Raw genomic sequence first — 27,165 nt, 5'->3', positions numbered from 1 at the left:
ATCCAACTTTGTTTTCCAGTTTAGAAAAGCAACACAAATCCACATGCAACTACATATATTTCACATGAATAGAATTTCAATTAGTATCACATGGATGAATTCCTGACTTGAGGCATTCTAGTTCTTTTATCATTACTAGTGTATGTCATTCGACCTAACGATGAATTTACGACGTCATGAAACACATAAGACCCGGATGTTCTGCAGCTATATTAAGATTCACCAGGAAAGTAATCTCATCGTACTATTATACTTTACGATATGTTGGTAAAACTGGATATTATAAAGCTAATTTAACACTTTGGACCTTTACCATCACTGTTGAAATCTAAAAGATCATAAACAGTGCAGTTAATTTCATTGGCATAAACCATATCCATTTCGTCTTTTTGCTATCCTTAGAATTGTCGTTTTGTAAGAAGAACAGAACATCCGACTATTGTCATCAATGTCCTATAGGAAGTTTCCAGGCATTTTCCGTGGACTCGAGGACAGTAAGGGACAGTCAGGAAATACTTAAATGTCGGCGTCTACATATTGACTGTCCGCCAGGTATCGTATACATCCTAAATACTGGTATAATCACTATCGCTCTCTACACCCCTGGAACGTTTCCTAACAAAATTTAAGGCACAGGTGAAGCAAATTGATTGGCGTAGAGAGGGCTTCAGGAGGAAACAAACTGACCAATCACAAAGTGATACGCTCTCCTGAGATTACAAGGAGCGACACCCAACAAAGCCACTACTACATACCGTTATGCGGCTTTGAGATTCGTGTGATATACATCAAAGGATCAAACTTGTCTTCTTTTCTTATCTATGAGGTCTCTCACACTTCAATTTGGCCAAGAAATATTCCAGGGTTGTAGAGAACGATAGTGAGCGTAACCCATGTAGTATCGAAGATGGGTAATATAAATTGTACCTATAGACATTCAAGAAATATCTCCAAAAAACATCTTATTACGTTATGTTTGTTATGAAGAATTGAATATAATTCATGTCAATTTAATCGTCCTTTTGCTTTTTCAAGTGTATAGGGGAATAGATTGTATGAGAAGTGTCCTCAGAATTTAAAAATCATTAAAATCGTTATATTGTGTGACGATTTTATTCAGTTAGAGTTATCTCCCTTCATGTAACGTTTTGTATACGTCCTGTTTTGTATCATTCCCCACCTACCTAATTATTTTAATTATCGATGATTGACTTATGTTTTCATGAAACTAGTGTTTACTAAATGTGTAATCATACCTGTATAAATAAATAAAAACATTTGTCTTGCGTATTTGTGGGTTTTGGTGCTGTATTAATTGAGAAGGAAAATACTGGAGACACCCAGAATAATACATAAGATTTTATGTAAATACTGGTTGAAACCAGTAAACAAAAAGAAGATTTTGACAGACGGAAGAAGGTCGGCTATATCACAGGTAATAAAGTATTATAGCACACAGTTCAATTATACTGTTACCAGAAGCTCCTGAGTAAGGGGTTGCCTGAATAAGGCAGCTCTGGTAACAGTTATTGTTACGTGTGGTCGGTGCCAGTACGTTGACGTGTCAGGTACGCCAGAATCTCCTGAAAAGGGGTTGCCTGCAAAGGCTACTCTGGTACGCCTGACTACTGATACAGTACTTGGCACAACACTTTGTACTGTGATAATAACAGGACACTGGCAGGCGACGTCGGAGCTGTACGGTGGTCGGCTCAGTAATAAGGGACGTGCTTGCAGTGTTGTAGTGCTGACAGTCTGTTAGTGTTGCGGTGTGTGGTAGCCTTGTTGGGCAACATACGCCTAGGCGACGTGATACGTACCGCGGACACATTGTTGGCTCGTGTATGGTGACATGGTGGACAGAGGTACTGTCCTTCTCTGTTGTAGTGTATAGATATATTGTTTATTAAATTGAGTAATTTTTCAACTGCTCAGCCAGGTAGCTGAGGAATTCCAATCGCTTCCGGAGCAGGTAGCTCTGTCTAAATTGAGAGACCCGGCGTGCACGCGCGCTACCATAGGGTGCACGTTACATTTTAATGGTGGCAGCGGTGGGATCATAGTTGAACATAGCTATTGTTATTTTTTTTGTATTAACTTGCAATGGAGGATATCAACAAGACCATAGAGGAGCTGGAGGCCCGCATCGCATCATATGGTGTAGGACAGAAACCAGGAGATGGTCCAGCCAGGCACTCGACTCCGAGGAGTACTACCACGGTGGTATTAGACGAGAAAAACACAGCTGACTCCGGGATAGTGACTGTGCGCAGTTCAGATGTTGATTCTGGTGGTGGTCTGGGGCAGAGTTCGAAGGATGCTGCTGACCTACATACTAAGCTTGTACAGTTTAGCCCGCAGACACCAGACATGGACAGATACGGAAATAATACTGGCGACGGGTTGTCACAGGAGCGACAAGGTCCCTTGTCCGATCACTACTGGCAAGAATCTGTATCCAGTAAACCACTGAGTCGACCAAAGTATTGGTATGATGACGGGACATACCAACCGCGCAGCAAGTGTTCAGACACAAACGAAGCAAAGACCAGGCGAACACCATCATTTAATATCAAGCCTGCAACCTACGACGGCAGTGGGTCATGGTTGGACTACAAGGCCCATTTTGAATCGTGTGCTGCATTGGCAAATTGGACCGAGGATGAGAAGGGGTTATACTTAGCTGTTTCCCTCAGGGGCCAGGCACAAGGAGTACTCGGTAACCTCCCAGGTGGACCATTGAAGAAATATAGGGACCTGGTATATGTTCTCAGTGAACGGTTTGCTCCACCAAACCAGACTGAACTCTATCGTGCGCAGCTACGAGAAAAGCGGCAAAAGGCGACCGAGTCATTACCGGAGCTGGGACAAAGTATACGGAGGCTAGCGAATCAAGCATACCCGACCGCACCATCCGATGTCATTGAGGTACTAGCAAAAGAACAGTTCATTGACGCCTTGATAGACTCGGACATGAGATTGCGGATTAAACAAGCCAGGCCAGCTAGTCTCAATGAAGCTATACGCCATGCCGTTGAATTGGAGGCCTTCATCAAGTCAGACCAGAAACACAGGGAGTCGCAAGGGTTCTTAAGGCCCATAGCTCAGAAGGAGGCTAATGACCAAGAAACTGATCAGGGAATGAAAGCATTGACTGCAGTTATGACTGAGATACAAGAATCCCTGGCAGGCCTAAAGACCCAAGTAGCAGACTTGGAGTCTAAACAGCGCAATTGGCGACCAGCACCTAAATTCCGTAACAAAGGTACTGACGGTAAATGTTTCAATTGTGGTGAAAAAGGCCATTTTCAAAGGAATTGCCCGGAGACGAGAAAGGATAACCAGCAAGGTAATAAGAAAGGAAAAGCCAATGGTGCGAAAAAGAAAGAGCAAGCTGGTGTGAATAGACAAGCTGGGGAGCCAGGAATTTATGTTAATGTGGAGATCCATGGAGTAAAAGGAAAATTTCTAGTGGACACGGGGTCGACTTTGTCGCTGGTATCTGAATGTTTGTTCACGGCAATATGCAGTCGAGATAGGTATCAGCATCCCTTGACAAAGGTGCCCCGCGACATTTTGTCTGCGAATGGAGAACCACTGATAGTAAGCGGTCATACAGTGTTACCAGTATTAATTGATAACCACTTGTACAAGAAGGGACTGGTGGTAGCCAGACTATCAGTAGACGGAGTCCTTGGGTTGGACTTCATGAACGAGGAAAAATGCGTTGTCGATGTGGTGAAACGGAAACTCGCAATTGGACAGCAGGAGGTTGAGTTGCTCAGTGAGGGAAGAATAGGTTGTTATCGTGTGGCTGTTGCTGATACTCTTAACATTCCCCCAGAATCTGAGATGGTTACCTATGGACAGGTCATTCTTCCTCCTGGTACCGCTGTGCCCAAGGGTGTTAGCATTATCGAACCTGCACCAAAATTCCTGGATACTGATCGAGCTTTGGTAGGAAAGACTTTGGTCAGCAATAGTGAAACAGTCCCATTGCGAATTATGAATGTATCTCCAGATGTGAAAGTGGTGCATGCAGGGACGGTTGTGGGGTCTCTCACACCGATAGACAGTGTTATGTCTTGTGAAACAACCAGCAAAGAAAAAGAGGCTCTAACTCCGGTACTTCAAGATCTGTTAGACAGGACCAGTGAAGGGCTAACTAGAAATCAAGTGAAGCAGGTACGCGCATTGTTAGTTCGACATTCCAATGCCTTTGCAAAGGATAATCAAGACATTGGAAAAACCGGTGTCGTGAAACATTCAATCAGCGTTGGTGATCATCCACCGGTAAAACAACCCCTTCGGAGGCTTCCGGTTCATGCAAAACAAGCCGTAGACGAGCATATTGATGATATGTTGGACAGGGGGATAATCGAACCTTCAACTAGTCCTTGGTCGTCTGGTGTCGTCCTCGTAAAGAAGAAGGATGGGAGTACCAGATTTTGTGTGGACTACCGGCGCCTTAATGACGCAACCATCAAAGACGCTTACCCTTTACCAAGGATTGATGAATCCCTTGACCAGCTGTCTGGAGCATGCTGGTTCTCTACCCTCGATTTGTGCTCCGGATATTGGCAAGTCGAGCTGGAGGAGGGAGTTAAACCAAAAACTGCTTTTTCGACCAAACGTGGCCTTTATCAATTCAAGGTAATGCCGTTCGGGCTGTGCAACGCCCCGGCTACGTTTGAAAGGCTGATGGAAACCGTGTTGCGGGGACTGCAGTGGGACATCTGCCTCATATACCTTGACGATGTGATTGTCACTGGGAGAACTTTTGGAGAAATGTTAAGCAATCTGGAGAAGGTACTTCAGCGTTTGTCAGCTGCCGGTTTAAAACTAAAAGCGAAAAAGTGTACGCTGTGTGCTAGAAATGTTGAGTTCCTTGGACATATTATTTCGCCTGAAGGAGTTTCCACAGACCCTGGCAAGATACAACTAGTGAAGGATTGGCCAGAACCAACAACTGTAACTGAGGTCCGATCATTTCTTGGACTGTGCGGCTATTACAGGCGGTTCGTCAAGGACTTCTCTGCCATCGCCAAACCATTACATCGGCTTACAGAAAAACACAAACGTTTCATATGGACTAAAGAGTGCCAAGAAGCCTTTGATTGCCTCAAAGCAAAGCTGTGCCAGTCCCCGATATTGGCATACCCAGACTTCACTAAACCATTTGTGCTCGACACAGATGCAAGTGACCTTGCTATAGGAGGTGTACTTGCCCAAGTCCAGGATGGACACGAGAGAGTTATTGCATACGCAGGTCGAACACTGTCAAAGTCAGAGAGGAAATACTGTGTTACAAGGAAAGAGTTGCTCGCCGTTGTCTTCTTTGTCAAGTATTTCCGCCATTACTTGTATGGAAAACATTTTCTCCTTCGTACAGATCACAGTTCCCTGCGTTGGCTCCTAAATTTCAAGAACCCAGAGGGCCAACTTGCAAGATGGTTGGAAGTTCTGAGCATGTATGACATGAAAATCGAACATCGACCAGGATCCCAACACTCAAATGCAGACGCACTTAGTAGGCGACCTTGTCGGAAGTGTAAGTTCAATCCTGAATGGGACAAGGTAACAAAACTGTCTGTTGGTGGCTTGACAGAGACTGGGTCTAGCAAACAAGAAGAGTCCGACAGGCAACAAGATGAAACCGGGGGAAAATCCTTGTCAATGCTCCAGAAAGAGGATCCAGATATTATGTTAGTTAAGAAGTGGGTAGAGGACACTACCAAACCAAACACCAAAGACGTGCACATGGGTGGTGTAATGGTGAAGTCCCTTTGGTCACAACGGGATATGTTGATAGTCGCGAATGACATACTGTACCGCAAATGGCAAGACTCTAAAGGCAAAACGTTGCAAGCGGTTGTACCAATGACTGAGCGAAGGAGCATATTGAAGATGTGTCATGATCATCGGACCTCTGGTCATCTGGGAGTAAAGAAGACCTTGAGCAAGGTAAGACAAAGCTTCTTCTGGCCTGGTCTACAGAGAGATGTGAGACAATATATAGCAGGCTGTGAAGTGTGCTCAAGAAAAAAAGGGCCGATGAAAACTCCGAAAGCACCTATGCAAGTAGTTGGTGCCGGTATGCCCATGGAAAGGATAGCAACCGACATACTTGGAGATTTGCCATTGACTAGCAAAGGGAATCGTTATGTATTAGTAGTGTCTGACTATTTTACGAAATGGACTGAGGCATTTCCAATGCCAGACATGACTGCAGGGACCGTGGCTGATATCATTGTTAGAGAGGTTGTCACTAGGTTTGGCGTACCAACGGTGATACACTCGGATCAGGGAAAACAGTTTGAGGGACAACTCTTCTCACAAATGTGCGAGGTATTGCACATCAAAAAGACTCGAACCACTCCCTACCATCCGGAGGGAGATGGTATGGTTGAGCGGTTCAATCGTACGCTGATTTCCATGCTGGCTTCCTACGTCAATGACCACCACACGGACTGGGATGACCATCTGCCTTTTGTTACTATGGCATATAGATCTGCAGTTCACGAAACTACTGGCAGTAGCCCTAACGCCCTTATGCTTGGTAGGGAAGTATCAACGCCACTGGACATTATGTATGAGCTACCCCAAAACGCAAAGAAAATTCCAACAAACCAATGGGCTTGGGAACTAAAGGAAAAAATGGAGACAGCTCATGCTCATGTCAGAAAACATACAAATGCAGAAATGCTACGACAAAAGATCTGGCACGACCAAAAGCTCAGCTGGCAAACCTTCTCGGCTGGAGACCAGGTCTATGTTTACTTCCCGAGGTATCTACCAGGCCGTTCTTCAAAACTTACAAGTTATTGGAGAGGACCATTTGAGGTAGTAAGCAGATGTTCAGATGTCACCTACAAGGTACTGTGTGGGACTCGCGGTGCACCACAAATAGTTCATGTAGATCGCATGCAACTGAAGAAAAGACAAGAGCTAACAGGCGAGCAAACATCGGACACAGGACCGATGAAAGGTACCTCAGAACCTAAGGAGGGGGAGGTCAAAGACACAGGACAAGGTCCCCAAACTGTTAGGGATGATATCATACCCCGTACCTCTGGGGATGATTGTGAAATCGTCGAGGCGAGTGAGGGCGAATGGGGAAACCCATTCACGTCCCGACGTACGAGACGGCCACCCCGCTGGCTGGCCGAATATGTTACTAATTTTGATTAGTTAGAGTACCAATAGTATTCTTGTATTCCTGATTTTGTAAGTTGTGAACCATTTTCATACATCATCTGAATCCTTTCTTCCCTTTTTTGTATGTTGTAGAGATGGTGAAGACAAAGACCACTCACAGGAAGGAACAGAAATGTCCCATGTGTGCATTCACTAGTGTAGATATTGAAAGGATGAAGGAGCATATTCTCATGTGTGGTCTGAAGGAAATGGAGAAGAAATCCTTCGTATGTGAAGAATGCCCATTTGCTACCACCTCGGCAAGCAATCTTCTCCGGCACACGAAGAGAAGACACAGTGTAGAACAGACGGCACAGCCGGGACCCTCACGTGAAGGAGGTAGCTATTCTACAGTGAGAGAGGAGGAAGACTCGTGGAAAGACAATGACCCTGGTGATCTTGCTAGCATCCTAGGTGATGTGTCGGACTCTGACAATGGGGAAGACCATGATGAGTCTGCTGCTGGCGAGGAACCTGATGTAGAGGCCATCCCTGATCCAACGGTGAGGAAGCATACACGGCCAGATCAAGTGTTCACCCCTAAACGGGCGCCAGAGAAATTGAGTCCCAAGGATCCCAGGAATTGTATCCCACGGAAAGTCCCAAGGGTAGAGAGGCCTCCTACCAATCTCCATCAAGTTCCTAGGGTGTCAAAGGCGATGGCGAGTGTGTCTACTCAGACAAAGCCAGTTATAGAGAGGCATGTGGTCTGGAAAACGACAAGGTACACAGAAGGAGATAGGGAAATCGAGCTGGTTGAGATGCATGAGACGGAGACCTCCTGTGGTGTATGCGGACTGTTAGATGATTGAAGAAATGTGGACGGAAGTGTTTGTGTCCTTCAGACCTACTGAAAGTTGTAATTTTATTACATATTGGAGACTGTTAGTGTGATCATCGGTGTTTTAGATAGTCTTTAAATGTTCTATTTGTCATGCGGGACGCATCGACTTAAGGAGGGGGAAGTGTGACGATTTTATTCAGTTAGAGTTATCTCCCTTCATGTAACGTTTTGTATACGTCCTGTTTTGTATCATTCCCCACCTACCTAATTATTTTAATTATCGATGATTGACTTATGTTTTCATGAAACTAGTGTTTACTAAATGTGTAATCATACCTGTATAAATAAATAAAAACATTTGTCTTGCGTATTTGTGGGTTTTGGTGCTGTATTAATTGAGAAGGAAAATACTGGAGACACCCAGAATAATACATAAGATTTTATGTAAATACTGGTTGAAACCAGTAAACAAAAAGAAGATTTTGACAGACGGAAGAAGGTCGGCTATATCACAGGTAATAAAGTATTATAGCACACAGTTCAATTATACTGTTACCAGAAGCTCCTGAGTAAGGGGTTGCCTGAATAAGGCAGCTCTGGTAACAGTTATTGTTACGTGTGGTCGGTGCCAGTACGTTGACGTGTCAGGTACGCCAGAATCTCCTGAAAAGGGGTTGCCTGCAAAGGCTACTCTGGTACGCCTGACTACTGATACAGTACTTGGCACAACACTTTGTACTGTGATAATAACAGGACACTGGCAGGCGACGTCGGAGCTGTACGGTGGTCGGCTCAGTAATAAGGGACGTGCTTGCAGTGTTGTAGTGCTGACAGTCTGTTAGTGTTGCGGTGTGTGGTAGCCTTGTTGGGCAACATACGCCTAGGCGACGTGATACGTACCGCGGACACATTGTTGGCTCGTGTATGGTGACATGGTGGACAGAGGTACTGTCCTTCTCTGTTGTAGTGTATAGATATATTGTTTATTAAATTGAGTAATTTTCAACTGCTCAGCCAGGTAGCTGAGGAATTCCAATAGCTTCCGGAGCAGGTAGCTCTGTCTAAATTGAGAGACCCGGCGTGCACGCGCGCTACCATAGGGTGCACGTTACATATTGTATTTGTTCAAATATTGACGGAATAGCACGGCCTTAACGGTTGTATCCTTTCCTTAAATATAATCAAAGAACATAATCACAATGCTTCGTAATCAATATGTAGTGTAGATCATTTAGACGTATCTGTTATAGTCTACATCAGAAATCCTAATCACAATGCTTCGTAATCAATATGTAGTGTAGATCATTTAGACGTATCTGTTATAGTCTACATCAGAAATCCTAATCACAATGCTTCGTAATCAATATGTAGTGTAGATCATTTAGACGTATCTGTTATAGTCTACATCAGAAATCCTAATCACAATGCTTCGTAATTAATATGTAGTGTAGATCATTTAGACGTATCTGTTATAGTCTACATCAGAAATCCTAATCACAATGCTTCGTAATCAATATGTAGTGTCGATCATTTAGACGTATCTGTTATAGTCTACATCGGAAATCCTAATCACAATGCTTCGTAATCAATATGTAGTGTCGATCATTTAGACGTATCTGTTATAGTTTACATCAGAAATCCTAATCACAATGCTTCGTAATCAATATGTAGTGTAGATCATTTAGACGTATCTGTTATAGTCTACATCGGAAATCCTAATCACAATGCTTCGTAATCAATATGTAGTGTCGATCATTTAGACGTATCTGTTATAGTCTACATCGGAAATCCTAATCACAATGCTTCGTAATCAATATGTAGTGTAGATCATTTAGATGTATCTGTTATAGTTTACATCGGAAATCCTAATCACAATGCTTCGTGATCAGTATGTAGTGTAGATCATTTAGACGTATCTGTTATAGTCTACATCGGAAATCCTAATCACAATGCTTCGTAATCAATATGTAGTGTAGATCATTTAGACGTATCTGCTATAGTCTACATCGGAAATCCTAATCACAATGCTTCGTAATCAATATGTAGTGTAGATCATTTAGACGTATCTGTTATAGTCTACATCAGAAATCCTAATCAGATGCAAACCAATAAATAATCCTTACAAAGTCGCACATTTCTGTAATATCAAATCTTTCGACCATTTCTTGGAGATAGAGAGTTTATTTCCGATGTGTAATGAGCGCTATCATAATAAATAATTTGTCTTGTATGTTTTTGTAAAGTGATTTACCTCAACTTCGAAATAACACAACTTTTGTTTGTTTAGAAGCTGTACCAACTCTTGAAGATGGAATCGATTGTAAATGTGATACGTCGCGTGGATATGTCGGAAAGGACCCCATGCTTTGTCTGAAATACCCCAAATGCCCACCCGGAAAAGGGTTTGATATTGAAAGTACGCGATATCCTCTTTGCCTCACTGAATTCATAATGAATGTATAATACGTTTATTTAAGAACCCCTGAAATCAAGCGTAAATGCATTGAATAATGAAGTAAATCAAAATAATATCGTTGTGGTCGGCTGAGAGTCTGTTTTCATTACGAAATCTTTAGTAGCAGTTATACAAGAAGTAAGAAAAAGTTGCCAATGATTTCGTACTGAAATAACTCCTGCCAAACGGGAGTTGCTGGTTATTCCGAAGATGATATGAATTCTTGCCATTGTTACTACTATTCGTTTTATGCTGTTACATTTTTATTTTTTGCTTAGTATTTCTTCGTGCACTTAATTCGTTGATATACTTAGATGGAAATTTGAAAACGGAAAAATGGCTTAGTCGTACTAACATATGCATGCCGGTGCATTGTTGCCCAAATAAATGTCCTCTCTTCTTCCGTCTATTTATGGGACGTTTTGTCTGTTAAATATATGGCAAATCTCAGTTTTGTTTCATTTCCAGATGGCACATGTAGTGTTTGTCCCGTCGGAACGTTTAATCCTGAGCGAAGCTACCTCTCCTGTAAATCTCACACCAAGTAATCAATTCTAACATTACTCTCACCACATCGCGTTTGCATCAAATTCAGACACACGTTTGCTGAAGAATTTATCGTTCTGAAAGAATTTATGGACAACAATGACGAGAATAACTATAATTTAACCAGATAAACATTTTTGTGCATTTTTTACAAAGTCATCTCCTAAGGTTTGAATGTAAGATCTCCCAACAGACTATTGACATACCTATTGAAACAAATAGTGCCATTCTCTCGGCTGACAGAATTTATCGGCGAGTATCATCGAGTTTGAAGTTTACTTATGTTGTCGTGTTTTGTATCATCTGTGTTGTTTTCGTGCCTTGAATCATTGTCGCGTCATAATAGGACAAAAGAGTTGCATGATTCAGTTTAATTCGTAATCGGTTATACGGTATCTGAGTCTGAATTTGTGAAAGATGCTATCCACCTGCGTATTTTTGTGTTATACTTCTTGTGCGGATATGTCCTCTCCATTGGCTGAATAATGTTTTGATATATAATGCGAGAGGCAATACATTGAACTGTTTCGGATCACTGAAATAATATTTTTGCGTTTGTTAACGTGAAATAGAATATTTATTGACAGCGTATTTGTATAGAAAGATTTTAAGAAGCCCAAGTACTTACGTAATTGTGAATGTAAAAGCAAACTCAATGAGCGTAGACCTTGACTAATTTTCATACATAAGAACAATTATCGCCAATGATGTATAAACCGGATTTTATCATAAACATTGATCAATATTTTTGTGTTATAGTTGTACACAGAACAACACGGAAACTGTGTTGTTTGGGAACGCCACAATGGACACAGTATGTGGAAAGCGATCAACCATAACCTCAACTGTGACAACCACGGACATTGTGCCGCAGGCTGTTGTAGCTCATAAAGAAAATGGTTGGCAAACAAATATCAAAGAATCAGAAGGAACTGAAGGTGAGATTAAAGTTGGTAAAATGGACGCACTTTCTTATTAATTCAGTAGTCTTACCCTTGACAAAAGAAAACAATACACGACAGAAATAATTTTATGGTAACTATACTCGATGAGAGCCACATTTATGCATACTATACATGAAGAACATTCACCCTCAATGTTTTTCGCTCCCGCAGAAAACTTCATTTTTATCCCCCGCTTTCACCGAAACGGGGGATATTAATTTGGGTTTGTCCGTCCGTCCGTCTGCTGTCACACTTTCGTTTCCGTGTTCTAATTTCCCCAAATATCATCCAATTTGGGTGAAACTTGGTCAGTAGATGCATCCTGGGGTCATTAAGACTGAGTTTGACTATCAGTGTCATCAGTGAATAAGTATGCATACTAATGAGGTATCCTTTGATTTCATTGGTCTGTTCATATCCGTGCTCTTACTTCCCTAAATATAATCCGATTTAGATGAAACTTGGTCAGCAGATGCATATTAGGGCACATAAGACTGAGTTTAGCAATTAGCTAGTTAATATCTATGCATACTAATTAGGTATCCTTCCATTTCTTTGGTCGGTCAGTTTTTGTGCTCTAACTTTCCTAAATATAATCTGATTTAGATGTAAATTGAAGTCCCACAAATATTATCAGTTTATCATTAAACTATATCATTCTACCTAGCATTATGACATGTTTATTCCTAAACTCTAAAATATATACTTACAATATGTTTGGAAAGCGGGGGATATAAATTCCATGGATTTGCTTGTTTCTCTATCTTTCTTTTCCATTTGAGAACGTGACATTATTTACTTTAATTGACCAAGGTTTTCATGGCGGATTTTTACTCTCCCGGAACACCTGGTCTTATTCTCCTTGAACTTTTTCAGGAGTCTTCGTGTAAATCTTTATTTTTGTTCATATCTTGTCCTATTATGATTACGATTACGTTGCCATGTTGGTATTTTCTCGATTTTATAATACTGCTCCAGGATTCTATATTTCATTTCGCCGTATTGACAAAAGGATGGACCAAGTGATTATTTAATAACGACTAAAGTTCTGTTATGAAAATCATCATTTAAAGAATGTCTGTAGATTATTATTATTATTACATTCTTAACGGCCCATCAACACATAACAGGTCATTAGGGCCATCAGTAGGTGCACCACACAGCGATACAAAAAGGGGAAAAAAACATCAAACAAACTAAAAGGTAAAAGACAAATGCTAAAAATCTGAAATGGTTATATTATCACAAAATATTAAAATGGTAAGTCATAATTTATAATATAGACCAACATCTTTCATATAACCTAGAATTTTATTAATCTCAACAGTTTCAATAATGTAGAATTGCTTGAAAATTGCCGAAACATGATGAATAAAACATAAAATGAGATAGTACTCGAAACAAATGCTTACTTTGTTGCAGACATTCAATTGAAAAATCCACTGGGAAAAGATTCGATTGACGTTGAGAGATACAAAAACAGGTATCTAAAGGGAGGGAAAGATTGATATCCATGTATGTTGTAGAGTAAGTCTAATAGAGATGGATATAAGAATGATCGGTGAATATCGATACATCAACATCCTGTTTGATTTGATCACTTCAGTGTTACATATACCTAGGTTGGACGTAGACGTGATTTGTGTGCCTTGTGATTCCGTTACTATTTACATTGTTCTCATCTTTAGGATTATGACATGAATTACTTGATATTGTCAAAACTTATAGTGTGGGTGTCCGTGATGGAGCCAAGGACGATTACCGTTCTGATACATCTGGTTTTATTGTACTTTTTGCAGGAATCTCTGTGTCATCGATTTTGAGGCTGGATTAAGATTATGTTGAAGGTCATTTTTTAACTGAAATATTAACAGGAACAAACATCATATCAGTCATCGCTTTTTATTCATTCACCAATCTTGAAAAGTTACCCATTTCAGCAATATCATCACCTGTTCTTCAAACAACACAAGAGTATCGTAAGGGCTCCACCAAATCTAGTACTTTTTTGTTACAGTGAATTACACGTACTGGATAAATAAATGTGACCTTAACTTGGTCATTGATGTGTTAAGTTTAAGAATGTAACAGTAAGATTTCTAAATAGAATCAAAACTTTGTTAATGTTTTACGAGAAATGATAAAGGTATATACATCGAATAAATGTACATAACGAACTTATGTTGTAAAGATGGTATTTGCGCTTATAGCAAATCTTAATATCTAACAAAAAAACTGCTATCAAATGAGGAGGTCGTATGGGCCTCTGGCCCCACTTGTATAAAACATCTCAACTTGAGATTTCCTCAAGTCGAGATTTTCCTCAGCTGATATCTCCTCAAAAACGGCTTGTATAAAATTTTCTCAAGGATGTCCTGAAATTCCTTGAGGAATTTTCATACAAGATATTTTCAAGGAAATATTAGCTGAGGAAAATCTCGACTTGAGGAAATCTCACGTTGAGATGTTTTATACAAGTGGGACCTGGTCATCCATTACTTTATTTTCGTTTTTATTACATGTGATGAAATATCTTTGTGTGTCAGGTATGGTTTGTGTGTGATATTCGCTATTTTGCGATTTTGCTCCCTTTGCCAGTGAGCTGATAATCGTTATTGTGGTCATGAGCATTGTAATCATCACATTAACTTTATTGCTGAGTGTGGTTATCCGGAAAAGGCGGAAAGAAACGCCCACCAATGATAAATCGGGTAAGTTATAAAGGTCTCTTGATGATTATGTTATCGCGACATAAAAATATAAAAACTATTAAGTTTCAGTAATTTACAAGTACTGCATATATTTTATTGTTTTTACACGGATCAGAATACACACCTTAACTGTTCATTTTAATATTGTTATTGAATCTATTGAATCTTGGGAGAGATTTTATTTTCCTGTGTTAATAATTTAGGCCTTTAGAAGGACTAATGATGAAGGTCATTCTTTATTTGTCTCTACTCTGTTTATGTTTAAATATGTTTTTGAAGGGTGCTTCTCACTTTGGTGTCTTATGTAAAACTGATCTATATTGATATATCATACCCTATTAAACATTGCAGGTTCATGTGCGTAATTTTTATTTCAAATTTTATGGAACTAATCCTGTATTGTTTGCATTTGTTCATCAATTTGTGTGTCTTTTGTACAATCGTTTAGTATCAGCGATGAAGGTTTATGACGAAAAGTTGCTAAATAGGGGCGACGATAAACCAGGTAAGATTTGATGATGTAAACAAAATATGTTGTCATAGCTTATTATAAAGGTGGGGCACATATATATGGTAATAACATTTTAAAGTGGTTTTAATTATTACTATTTTCAGGTGCTCATTTAAATACACACGAGCAATAACAGGGCAGGAGTAAAAAGTTGTCTTTCGTCGACGACTGTGTTACAATGTTCAGATATATATACATGTATATACATATCAAATGCAGGTTGAAATGAACAACGCTGCAATGATACACAAATATGGAATATGCAAAATCACTAGTGTCATGTGGTATATAATCATAGTTTGACATATACTCTTTTTATAGGAATCCAGGCGGCATTCAGAGCGCTTGATCAAACTGACAATTATATAAGTATGTTATCTTGATAAAGAACTGGTAGTTTCTGAACCAATGGAATGATGTGGATTCTTTCTGATTTAAACAAACGGCATAATCATCTTCTGTAATTTACAACCATTATTAAAACTGTTTTGTTACTTCTTAAAAGTGCCATTTCTATCACAGTAAATAGCTGTTTTCCTCATTCAGATCACGCAAAAATCAGTCTGACTGGAGATGAAGAACCAGGTAAAGCAATATTGATATGTCTTTGACCTGTTAATGGTGATTTCCTCTATATGTCATTACAAATACACCTGAAATATTATAGAAAGTACTTACAGATGTAATTTAAACACATCATGTTTGTTGTTTATGGTTCAGCTCGAAAACAGATGTTTTTTTATATTTCTATCACGGCAAACATGAAATTTTAAATATCACCGATCCTTACCGGATCCAGTCATTATACATTTCCGTACATAATAGTATTAAGTTGAAGATACATATCAGAGGGGCACCACATTAACAACACCTTCACCAATTACCACGATCGTCCTTATACACTTAACACTGAAGTAGCTTTGAGACCTTTCTTGGATTGTTGCCTTTCCGTTAAAGATATTGTTTTGTTACAGGAACACTGACCGTCTACCCGGGGATAAATAAGGTCCCCTTAGAACCATCTGCTCCATCTTTGACGCCGTCGATTGATATATAACAGCAGTACATTCTGACAAACGTACAGACTGATGAAAGAGCCATGCCAATATAATGACTTGACACAAAGGTTCCAGTCCTTTTCCATCACTGGCTATTATGGCAAACAAACCATTGCCATAGCACGATTTCCGTCATCTATTGTCTGGATATTTATACATAATCAACTACTTACCAATAGCAAATAACTCACATTTTGTGGCCCGTAGAATCATGGATTCTAGGATTTCCAAGTTCAGTTCAACGAAGAATCGTTTCCAGTCCACGATGGTCTAATGATTGTAAACTCAAATTCAAGTGAGCTTAATTCACTAAATATATAGCTCATCAAATCCACGATTTCCTAGATTAAGACTTGTTCACGATGATTTTTATCATTCATGATATTTTTGATTTAGGAAATGTCACAAAAATGATAATAAGGCCCTACAATAAACCGCTGTACACGATAACGCGACTCGATCACATCACAAAAGTCGCAACACTGCGTAGCATGTAGCAAATATTCAGAAAGTTTTCATTTGTCCCATTTCCGAAGACTGACACTAAATACGAAACCGTCTCCGGAAATGACTATCTCGAAAGACAGTTGTTGTAGTAGATTTTAATTTCAACAAATTTTATTGACAAGATGTAAACGTCAAATTGGATTGAATAACAAACAAGACCTATGTAAATTCTCTTCAAACATTGAAGTGGCTAGAAGTAGAACACATGTAATTAGAACTGAAAAACAACAAATGCAAGGGAGGTAACACTTACAACAGTAAAGGGAGGTAATACATAGTATTTAATTTTCATCCTACTTTCGCTCATACACACATACTGTAGGTATACTAAATATTTTTTAGGTATAATAAATAGAAATTAGTACATATATTTAAGAAATATGTTATTGACAGTTTGACCAAATGTCCATGTGCATGAAAATGTATGGTGACATCTGTCATCAATTAGTTGATTGAAAGGATTTATATGTACTGTGCTTATATATGTATACCAACTATTGATAAATTAATATTAGCAGAATTATTCTTTTGTACAAGAAATATCATTATACATTATTCATCAGCAGACATGCTCAATTAATATTTTACACAGTTGTTTTTAAAAGTAATTGATAATATATTATCTAACATGTTGACTTAAGCATACATCTTGGCGTTCTAAATTGTATAAAAGATAAAACGACGCGACTTACCAATAAAAGTATGAACAGCCTCAAGTATTATTTTATTTGTAGGCTCATCACAAGCTGGACAGCCATGAAGAAGAATATTTAAATCTATATGATTATGATTGTTGTAATTGACGAGAGAATTAAACATAGAGATTCTTTGGTTATCATACAAAGGGCATTCCAAAAAGTAATGAGACACCGATTCATTTGCAGCAGAGCAGGTACATGTAGGACTGTTAGTAAGGTGATCTCTGTATAAATCATGATTTAGGTTACTACGGGAGTTTCTTAACTGACAAAGAATAATATTAGCCCTTCTGTTACCTTCTGTTTTAAATATCATAACAGATCTACTATCAGATTCTATATTTTTATTCAAGTTGTTTTTCAAAAATGCAATAGAGGGAAAGTTTAAGAAATCAGTATTAGAGTTATTAATCGTGCGGCACATGTGAGGGAAGAAGCTTTCGAAGTAAGTATTGGTTCTACACAGAGGTGGGTTAAAAAGCCTGGTTTGTCTGAGAGGATAGGGGTTATTATTTTGAATATTAATTAAGGGATCTAAGATTTCTTGTAAATATTGTGGTGTCTGTGCATGTATAATTTTTTATATCATTATATGTTTGTGTTTGTTTCTTCTTACCGCTAGTGTTTCCCAACCCAGTTCATTGTATAATTTTTCATGTGAAGTCCCAGATCTCAATCCAGTAATGATTCTTACTGCTTCAAGTTGTATGGATTCAAGAAGATCTTTGTCTTGTTGTGCACAATTATCCCAAATTATATCCACATACTCTAATAGTGGCCTGATAAATGCTACATATATTTTAATTAGTGACTTGCTATTAACTTTTGTTTTCACAAGGCGAAGAATGTTTAGTCTGTTGTAAGCTTATTTATATATATATTCTGAATGTGTTGATTCCATGCGGCATTATCTTGAAGTGTTAGTCCTAAGTGCTTGTGTGTTGAAGTGTCTGTGATTTGATTATCTTGAAAGTATATTGGTGGGTGATTTGTGTACTGTTTTCTAGAAAAGGTAACTGATGTGGTTTTGTTAGGGTTGAAATTTATGTCCCAGATTGTGCCCATTCACCAATGTTAGTTAGGTCTGTGTTAAGAGTTTGTGCTGCCTGTGCTAGATTGTCATCTATTATTACATATAAGGAAGTGTCATCTGCAAAAAGTTTGATATTTGTAGAAACATTATTAGTGATATCATTAATATAAAGAAGAAATAGCAGAGGTCCAAGTACAGATCCCTGGGGTACCCCTGATGTTTACACTGTAAAAAATAACCTTCAGTATTTACTCTTTGCATTCTGTCAGAAAGATAACTTTCAAACCATTGAAGTAAATTTCCATGGATACATTACAATCTGAGCTTATGTAAAAGACCTTCATGCCAAACTCTATAAAAAGCTTTACTGACATCACAAAAAACAAATCTAAGCTCCTTTCCTTTATCCATGTTACTAACTATTTCATTATAAATAAACAGGAGCTGATTAGCAGTAGAATCATCAGGTATAAAGCCAGATTGGTGCTTTGTAAGTATGCTATTTTCAGACAAATAGTTAAAAAGATATTTAAAAATTATTTTTCCATTAATTTACAGAAGCATGAAGTTATGGAAATTGGTCTGTAATTTAAAACATCATTAGATGAACCATTACCCTTATATATAGCATTTATTAGGTATCAGTCCTGATTCTAATGTTTTATTAAAAAGGAGCATAAGAGGTAATTTGAGAGAGGCATGAAGGTTTTTTACAACTTTAGGAATAACACCATCAGGGCCAGGAGGTTTATTAGTATTAAGAATATTTATTTGGTCAGAGACATCTTGTTCAGTGACATGAATATTTGTAAGTGAGTAGGGGTATCGGGATGTGCTTTCTGAGGTAATTCAAGGTTAGGTGATGATGTAGAAATATTAGTAAAGTGATTATTAAGAAGTTCAGCTTTGTCTGTGTGGTGATGAATTAACTTGTTGTTTGAGTAAAGAGGGGTGATTGCTGAAGATTTATTAGAGAGATTAGTAATAGATTTAGCAATTTTCCACCATTTATCTGGAGTAATATTATCATGAAGTGAATTTTCTATTTGTTTACGTAGTTTGCCTTTGCCTCACGAATCAGGTCAATAGTCTCGTTCCGTAGAGTTCGAAATCTTTCCCAATAATGAGGAGTATTTCCTAGTTAAACTTTTCTGTGAATTCTATTACGTTGCCTCATTTTTAATCTAATAGTGTTATCCATCCATGGTTTATCATTAGGACGCACAGTTATTATTTGTGTAGGAATGAAACTATTGACCTGATCTGCAATGGCATTGACTATACATGTAGTACTACTGAATGTGTTTGAGTCCTGGATTAATGACAGGTTCAAGCAATCTATATTAGTAAGAGCATTATTCATGCTGTCAAAGTATGCTTCTTCATATCTTAGAATATTTTTTTATAGTTCACTTTTTTGAATACGGAATAAGAAATGGAAGCATTTACTGAGTAATGGTCACTACAAAATGGTGGAGACACATGAGTATTTTTAACTATATTTTGGTTATTAGTGAAGATAACATCAATGGAAGTTGCACTGTAAGATGTTATTCTTGTGGGTTCATTTATAAGACTAGATAAGTTATGTTTAATAAGAAGCTTTGATAAATGGCCATTTAAAGGTATATGTAACATGTCACGTCAAGTATCTGTAGCACTGGTCAGTGTATCATCTAATGTAGTCCAGTAATCAATATTAATTTCTGGTCGGTATAGACAACCTAGTAGAAATTTGTGATTATGAATTAATACTTCAGACCATAAAAGTTCAGTATCATCCCTTTCCAAATCCCTTCGCCTATTCACAACAACAGTATCCTTATAATAAACTACAATCCCACCACCCCGACCTGTAGTTCTATCTTTTCTATGAGGATTGGAATTAAAAGAGTGGATTTGGATATCAAGGTCTACATAGTAGATTTTATGTGTGTATGTTTTATTAAATTTGTTTGTTTGTTTTTCATTTAAATTGTTTACTTTCGATTATAGCAAAATAAACCATGGTACCATTATTACCAAATACCTCTCCTAAACTGTTTTCTTACAAAAGATAATTTACATTTTGTGTACGCCATACTGATTACACACTAATTATTTCCTTCACTGAATAAAACTCACATTTGAGCAACACGAATATCGTAACAGGGGAAGTAACTCAAAGTTTCCAAAATACTACAATTTGGTTGATTTTTTACAGGACATTGTCACTATATAGATCAAATTTCAAATCATTTGAAATGTTATGAAATAAATGTGCTACAATATCTATTGGTAGTAATAACAGTAATTAATCTTATGGTTTGACGCTATTACATCGAGTGGCGTCGCACCTGCGACGAAGTTTATGTTTTGAGTATTTTCGCAATCAAAATAGGTGAATTCTTCGACGATGTTCATACCAGGGACAACTGGACAATCACCGTTGTAGTAAGGAAACAAATAAAAAGGGTCAGAAATCGGGAGTGTCACGTTCGTTGAACTTGCAGAACCGTCATTCCTGTAATTAATTAATATATATCTGTTCATCTTCATCATCCAGAATATTAATGCAAATGTTATTTAGACAACAGATATAAGAAGACATATATGGTGATATCGATTGATATTCTGCTTGATAATGATAGTGCCCATGCTGCAATTACAAGACAGAAGAAAAAACATATTCTTATGAGATCTAACAGCATTGTCTTATAGAGTTGATGCTAATCAAATACCATATGTTATTTACCCAACTGCTGAAGAATACAGTTATACCACATAATGCTGAAGGCATTAGTCTTGTTCTAATTTGCCCACTGATTAGAGAACATGTTGAACACATCATGGAGGATACAAAGAGTTAATTGGTTTCTATGTAGTGAAGCGAACTGTCTCGCAGTGTGCGAAGTTATTTTCAACAATTTGCAGTATGCACTAAAGTTCTAAAAGGCCGTTAATATATAGTGCTTTTGATGCCGACTGTTTACCTGCAACAAAATAGAAGAGCGGTATCATCGAATCTGCTATCTATATCCGGAAGTGAACCATCATGTAATCTGTTGTTGATATTTCCATCGTCTTCCTCGTCAAAAGCAACTACTCCAGATATAAAGTCTGTAAAAGAAACACAAAAAAGAAATCTTAATTGGAGACAAAAATATGGCTACATAACCATTTAGATATTGAACACTGTACATTGCTAATTGAAGACAAAAACATGGTTACATAACCATGTAGATATTGAACACTGTACATTACAATGGGGAAAAAATATAAAGTATCTGTCCGTACATCAATGCTATTTGCAACACGAGTAGTACTAAAAAGGATGGGCTGCTATATGAGAAATTGCGTATCACACTAGTACAAAGTCTTACGTACAGGTCGGACAAGTACCGCCGTGCCGTAGTATACAATACGCTCCTTCTGGCCAATCCTCTAATCCGTCCTGGGATGTCTTTGTACAGAAGTGCCACTGTACCAGATTGTTGTTCACGGTGCCTACAATTCATGTTTTGACTGATGTTTTATTACTTTTCCATCTTAGAAAATGGTCAACCGTAGTTACAAGTATTGTGTTCGGACAACCGTTTGCTGCCGATGTCAACATCGTAGTTACATTGATGTTCATATCACCGCACTATATTCTATTTTCAAGCTTATTAAGAGTGGCAAACTATTATTTAGCCAAACTTACGTAAGTAATAGACTAATGTATTACTTATGTTGGCATATATGTATGACTTTCATAAATATTCAATACAAGTTGCTAATGAAAAAAATGAGAAAGATCAGTAGTGTCAAAGACAAAGGGATAAGTTTTATTTCATGAACCAAAATCATTGTCTTTAATCTCTATTAGACATGACATATAGCATATGCCCATACTATTTTATCTAAACAAACTTAGAATCAATTATTCTTAGCAAAATATAGAAGCCCGTGTGACATGTATGACGAAGTGACAATTTAATTACACAATTTGAATCCCGACTGATCCCGCTGATCGCTTGTTGAGGGTTCTAACGCTTATGGACAGCATGAAGTTGAAAGAATGTTGGAATAATTCAATTAGTGCAAAGCCACATTAGATGCATATTTCCGTTCAATTAGAACTCCTACCTTTCAGGTAATTGCTAGCGTGATAGCTAGTCCCGTTGGTTTGCATTTCGAATTGGATCAATCCTGTGGACCACCCATTAGGACAGCCGGTAGTGGGCTGCAGCAATGTGAACATTCCTTTTGGCCACATCATAGCTAAAAATATTTTCCTAATTGATTAATTCTGTTTTATGTGAAAACAAAAATATTTAAACTATTAAATGCAAGTAAAATCATTTACATATTAGATTGGTAACTCTGGAAAAGTATAAAGACACCTGGTCTTCTGGAAGGTTTTGTCTAGACATAATCGATGATACCTATCATGTAAATCTATAGTACAGAATTTAGATAATGTTATACATGTATATTGAATTTAGGTAGGTGGAAAATCACAATGCTGTTTGGGCATGAAAGATGTCGGCTTTCTGAACACACAATGTATCGTGACTGTCCGGACCTACCCCTCTTTTACCAGGACGGGAAAAGCCTCAAATTCTTGAAAGGCAGGCACAGTTGCTTTTCAGGAGGACCACCTGAGCTATGTATAGTGGTTTTGTAAATTATTACCTACTGAAATGAGGCCAATGCTAGTATGCAAGTATGAATGCTATTTTTAATGCTTTTCCTAACAGCGTTTAGAAACATAAGAAAGTTATTTTTCTGTCGTCTGAAGGTTCTATAAATGCCATGCTGAACAAATACCTAAATATAATCAATCTTAACTCCAATTCCAATTCGTTCAAACTAGGGCAAAAGAGAAACAAATGAAAGACATACACAGGATAGAATGGCCAGCTGTTCCACATGGGTGAACAGAAAACAAAACATCACAATGAAGAAATCTAATCATACAGCTTCGATATTGCATGTGGTAGACCGGGGTTACGGAATATCGAAAATAGAACAAAATAAAATTTTCAGGTTCATTAAGGTGGCGATATTTGCATCCATGTTCCTTAATTTCTTTTGAAAATAACATACCGTTTTCATTTTGATTTTGAGGTGTCGTTCCGTGTGAAGAACTACCACTTGTATTCACAGAGTTTCCATGTGTAGTTCGGTCTGTCGTTCCTTGTGAAGAACTACCACTTGGATCAACAGAATTTTCATGTAAAGTATTGTCCGTTATTCCGTCAGAAGAGCACGGAGACAAACTGCTCCCATTTGCAATATCCAAATCATTTAAGCACGTAATGTTCCCATTCTTTCGACCATAAAACACACATCCGTGTCTGGGCACTGCATACACTATATCAATTCCATGCACTGGTGTAAAAAGTAGTTCACAAATAGAATCCGAGTTCTCATAACATATATTAATTGCCTCGCAAATACCGCCGATAGATGGCGCCATATGTATACAATTTCTTGCACATTCTATAGCGGAGTTGACCTGTACTGTCTGGTTCATTTCAGAAAAAACAGACACATCTTCGCCACAAAAAGTTGTGAATATCGTCTCCTGCATTGCTGCTGATTCAATTCTAATATGAAGAACACTATGCAGAACACAGATAAACCACTTCATTGTTTACAGTACTATGCACAGTATGTGACGGTGTTTATATCTATACTTCTACTCTGGTTAAAACCCCGTTGTTTTCACCTTGTAATTACAGAAGACAAATACTGAACTAATTCTTCTACCAACGGCCATAGTTATTACGGTGAAGAAACAACTCAAACGAAATTGTACCCAAAGAAACTAGGCGAGTTGTTTGTCTTGCACCAGTAGCTTTGCCGTCTTCATTTTTTATTGAGAAGCCGTGCCCAGCTGTTTACTAGATTTATATACCCCTTAATGATTCATCATTTTATACGTTAACTACTAAAAGTTAAATGCACAAAATTTCAATTAAATTTCGATTATTGACCAATGAAATCCATTTGTAGATTGAGTGAAGCGATCATGGGAATTATCTTAATACATTAATGTATTATGCAAACCGTAAGCTTATCTATTATTCAATTCTGAATCCTTGTGGTTTATCTCTGGGGCGAAAATCTGAACATTGAGGCCTTTCAAAGATGTCAATAACTGACCATTATAATTGACGCTGCATACTAGAATACTTAGACCTACCGATTTATGATCCCTAGCAATTATGGAATATTTGACGTGGCACCAATTTGCTAACAACTAATCCATTACTGATAATTTATAGGTGGTCTGAGCTGCTTGATATTCCCGGTAGGTTTTCATAGAATCTGTCTCTATTAGGATCAAATCATTGTTTTACATTTTTAAAGATACCGTAGTCTGCAAAATTGTTTGCCTTTTATGAGAAAGCTAATACTTTTATTCGGAAGGCCAAGCAGTTGCTTTTGTCAATGTTTATCAATCGTTGATTGATGCAGTATTTGTTAGAATATGACATTTGTGTATGTTGGTGGTTTTCTATTATTTCCAAGTGTTTTAATCCTTTCAAACCACAATATGGTTCATTAGAAAATGTGAAAATATTTTTATACGTGTTTTATTAGTATTAGAGTATGAGACTAGGAATCTAGATATTTGACTAATCTAGCATCTATATTATAATGTCAACCAATAACGATCCACACAATGAAGATTTATCATTCTCGAATAATAGAAATCAATACACCTTGCTGATTGTGCTAGTTGACAGTATTAAATATCTAATGTAATACAGATATCAAGTAGAGGGCTTTTCTGATAAAGTATTTATTTATCTGGTAACTTTTGACGAAGAAAGGTTACTTACATAATTCAGAATAAGATAGAATGTTTCATTTTCGTACACATTAGTTCATTACGGAATAGAAGTGCTAGTACCCTCCACACTGGTCATTTCTCTGATGAAGGTGACCTTGTAATCATCGAAACGTCACACTCTAATCTTCTACTTGTGTTATAAGATGAAGGTGACTATGTAATCATCGAAACGTCACACTCTAATCTTCTACTGGTTGTGTTATAAGATGAAGGTGACGTGTAACCATCGAAACGTCACACTCTAATCTTCTACTGGTTGTGTTATAAGATGAAGGTGACGTGTAACCATCGAAACGTCACACTCTAATCTTCTACTGGTTGTGTTATAAGATGAAGGTGACCGTGTAATGATCGAAACGTCACACTCTAATCTTCTACTGGTTGTGTTATAAGATGAAGGTGACCGTGTAATGATCGAAACGTCACACTCTAATCTTCTACTGGTTGTGTTATAAGATGAAGGTGACCGTGTAATGATCGAAACGTCACACTCTTATCTTCTACTGGTTGTGTTATAAGATGAAGGTGACCGTGTAATGATCGAAACGTCACACTCTAATCTTCTACTGGTTGTGTTATAAGATGAAGGTGGCCGTGTAGTCATCGAAACGTCACACTCTAATCTTCTACTGGTTGTGTTATAAGATGAAGGTGACCGTGTAGTCATAGAAACGTCACACTCTAATCTTCTACTGGTTGTGTTATAAGATGAAGGTGACCGTGTAGTCATCGAAACGTCACACTCTTATCTTCTACTGGTTGTGTTATAAGATGAAGGTGACCGTGTAATGATCGAAACGTCACACTCTAATCTTCTACTGGTTGTGTTATAAGATGAAGGTGACCGTGTAGTCATCAAAACGTCACACTCTAATCTTCTACTGGTTGTGTTATAAGATGAAGGTGACCGTGTAGTCATCGAAACGTCACACTCTAATCTTCTACTGGTTGTGTTATAAGATGAAGGTGACCGTGTAGTCATCGAAACGTCACACTCTAATCTTCTACTGGTTGTGTTATAAGATGAAGGTGACCGTGTAGTCATCAAAACGTCACACTCTAATCTTCTACTGGTTGTGTTATAAGATGAAGGTGACCGTGTAGTCATCGAAACGTCACACTCTAATCTTCTACTGGTCAATATAAGAACCTCTTTTCTAGTGACATTACCTTCATGAAGAAAATGTTCCAGAATATTAATTTATAACTTTTTATTTGTTCTTACGTTTGTAGTTACTTACGTCACTAAGTTTGAAGCTGTTCGTAGATATACGTTATAACACCTTTACCAATCTACTGTAATATGTATGTAACCACATTTCTACCGTTCTACTTTAATTTATTCCACTCTCAGGCCATTGTGTAAATATGGCAGGTGTTGGATAAATATTAGTAATATCCCACTAGTGGTATATGGCCTTCCGGATACTTGGTTGGTGAACTTTGACCCGAACTACTTTTTTCACTCGCGTGATTTGTTCCACGTGCGATTTGTTTAATATCGTCTGCTGTCAACATGGCTGAACTGGATAGGTTTGAGGTGAATGTAGGTGATAAAGTAAGGCTATGTGATGGGGAAAAGGGTGTAGTCCGGGCAATTTCAAAAGCAGATAATAATGTTGGGTTTGATCGTTTCCAAATAGAGCTTAATTCGGGAAAGACTGTTACAGAAGCCAAGTACCGTTTCGACGTGATACCGGCTTGTCAGTGGTAGCCTGTATGTTTACAAATGCTTATACTCCGCCCCTTTTACGTCAGCTTACGTCTTTGATACATTGTAGTACAATGGATTTGTAATGTTGCACTTGCTTACACCTAGGCCTAACATTGTAGCCTTTTCAGAATTTTAGTCAATTGAAGTCAAAATTAATCTTTTGAGCATAATTTCAGCCCAA

The 27,165-nt window shown here is 38.0% G+C and overlaps 2 protein-coding genes across 2 annotated transcripts; one reads left to right on the top strand and one right to left on the bottom strand.

The window, feature by feature from the left end:
- The first annotated feature begins 160 nt into the window (after positions 1-160).
- LOC132557799 (tumor necrosis factor receptor superfamily member 21-like) lies at positions 161-17,469 on the top strand. The gene is made up of 10 exons (XM_060222328.1): positions 161-230; positions 403-552; positions 10,269-10,397; positions 10,905-10,980; positions 11,742-11,920; positions 13,349-13,409; positions 14,525-14,637; positions 15,086-15,142; positions 15,695-15,733; positions 16,123-17,469. The coding sequence occupies exons 1-10, from the start codon at positions 161-163 to the stop codon at positions 16,203-16,205; spliced, it is 957 nt and encodes a 318-aa protein (XP_060078311.1). The 3' UTR covers positions 16,206-17,469.
- Positions 17,470-20,715: 3,246 nt separating this feature from the next.
- LOC132557798 (uncharacterized) lies at positions 20,716-24,061 on the bottom strand. The gene is made up of 5 exons (XM_060222327.1): positions 23,515-24,061; positions 22,552-22,686; positions 21,811-21,930; positions 21,417-21,543; positions 20,716-20,947 (listed from the first exon to the last, which is right to left on the bottom strand). Exons 1-5 carry the CDS (start codon positions 24,059-24,061, stop codon positions 20,716-20,718), a joined length of 1,161 nt encoding a protein of 386 aa, XP_060078310.1.
- Positions 24,062-27,165: the final 3,104 nt, after the last annotated feature.

Source organism: Ylistrum balloti, unplaced genomic scaffold (assembly GCF_031769215.1).
Source record: "Ylistrum balloti isolate Yb309-2 unplaced genomic scaffold, AGI_CSIRO_Ybal_v1 Utg370728, whole genome shotgun sequence".
Lineage (NCBI taxonomy): Eukaryota > Metazoa > Mollusca > Bivalvia > Pectinida > Pectinidae > Ylistrum > Ylistrum balloti.
The sequence above is the reverse complement of the archived record's forward strand: the minus strand, read 5'-3'. Positions and strand labels throughout refer to the sequence as shown.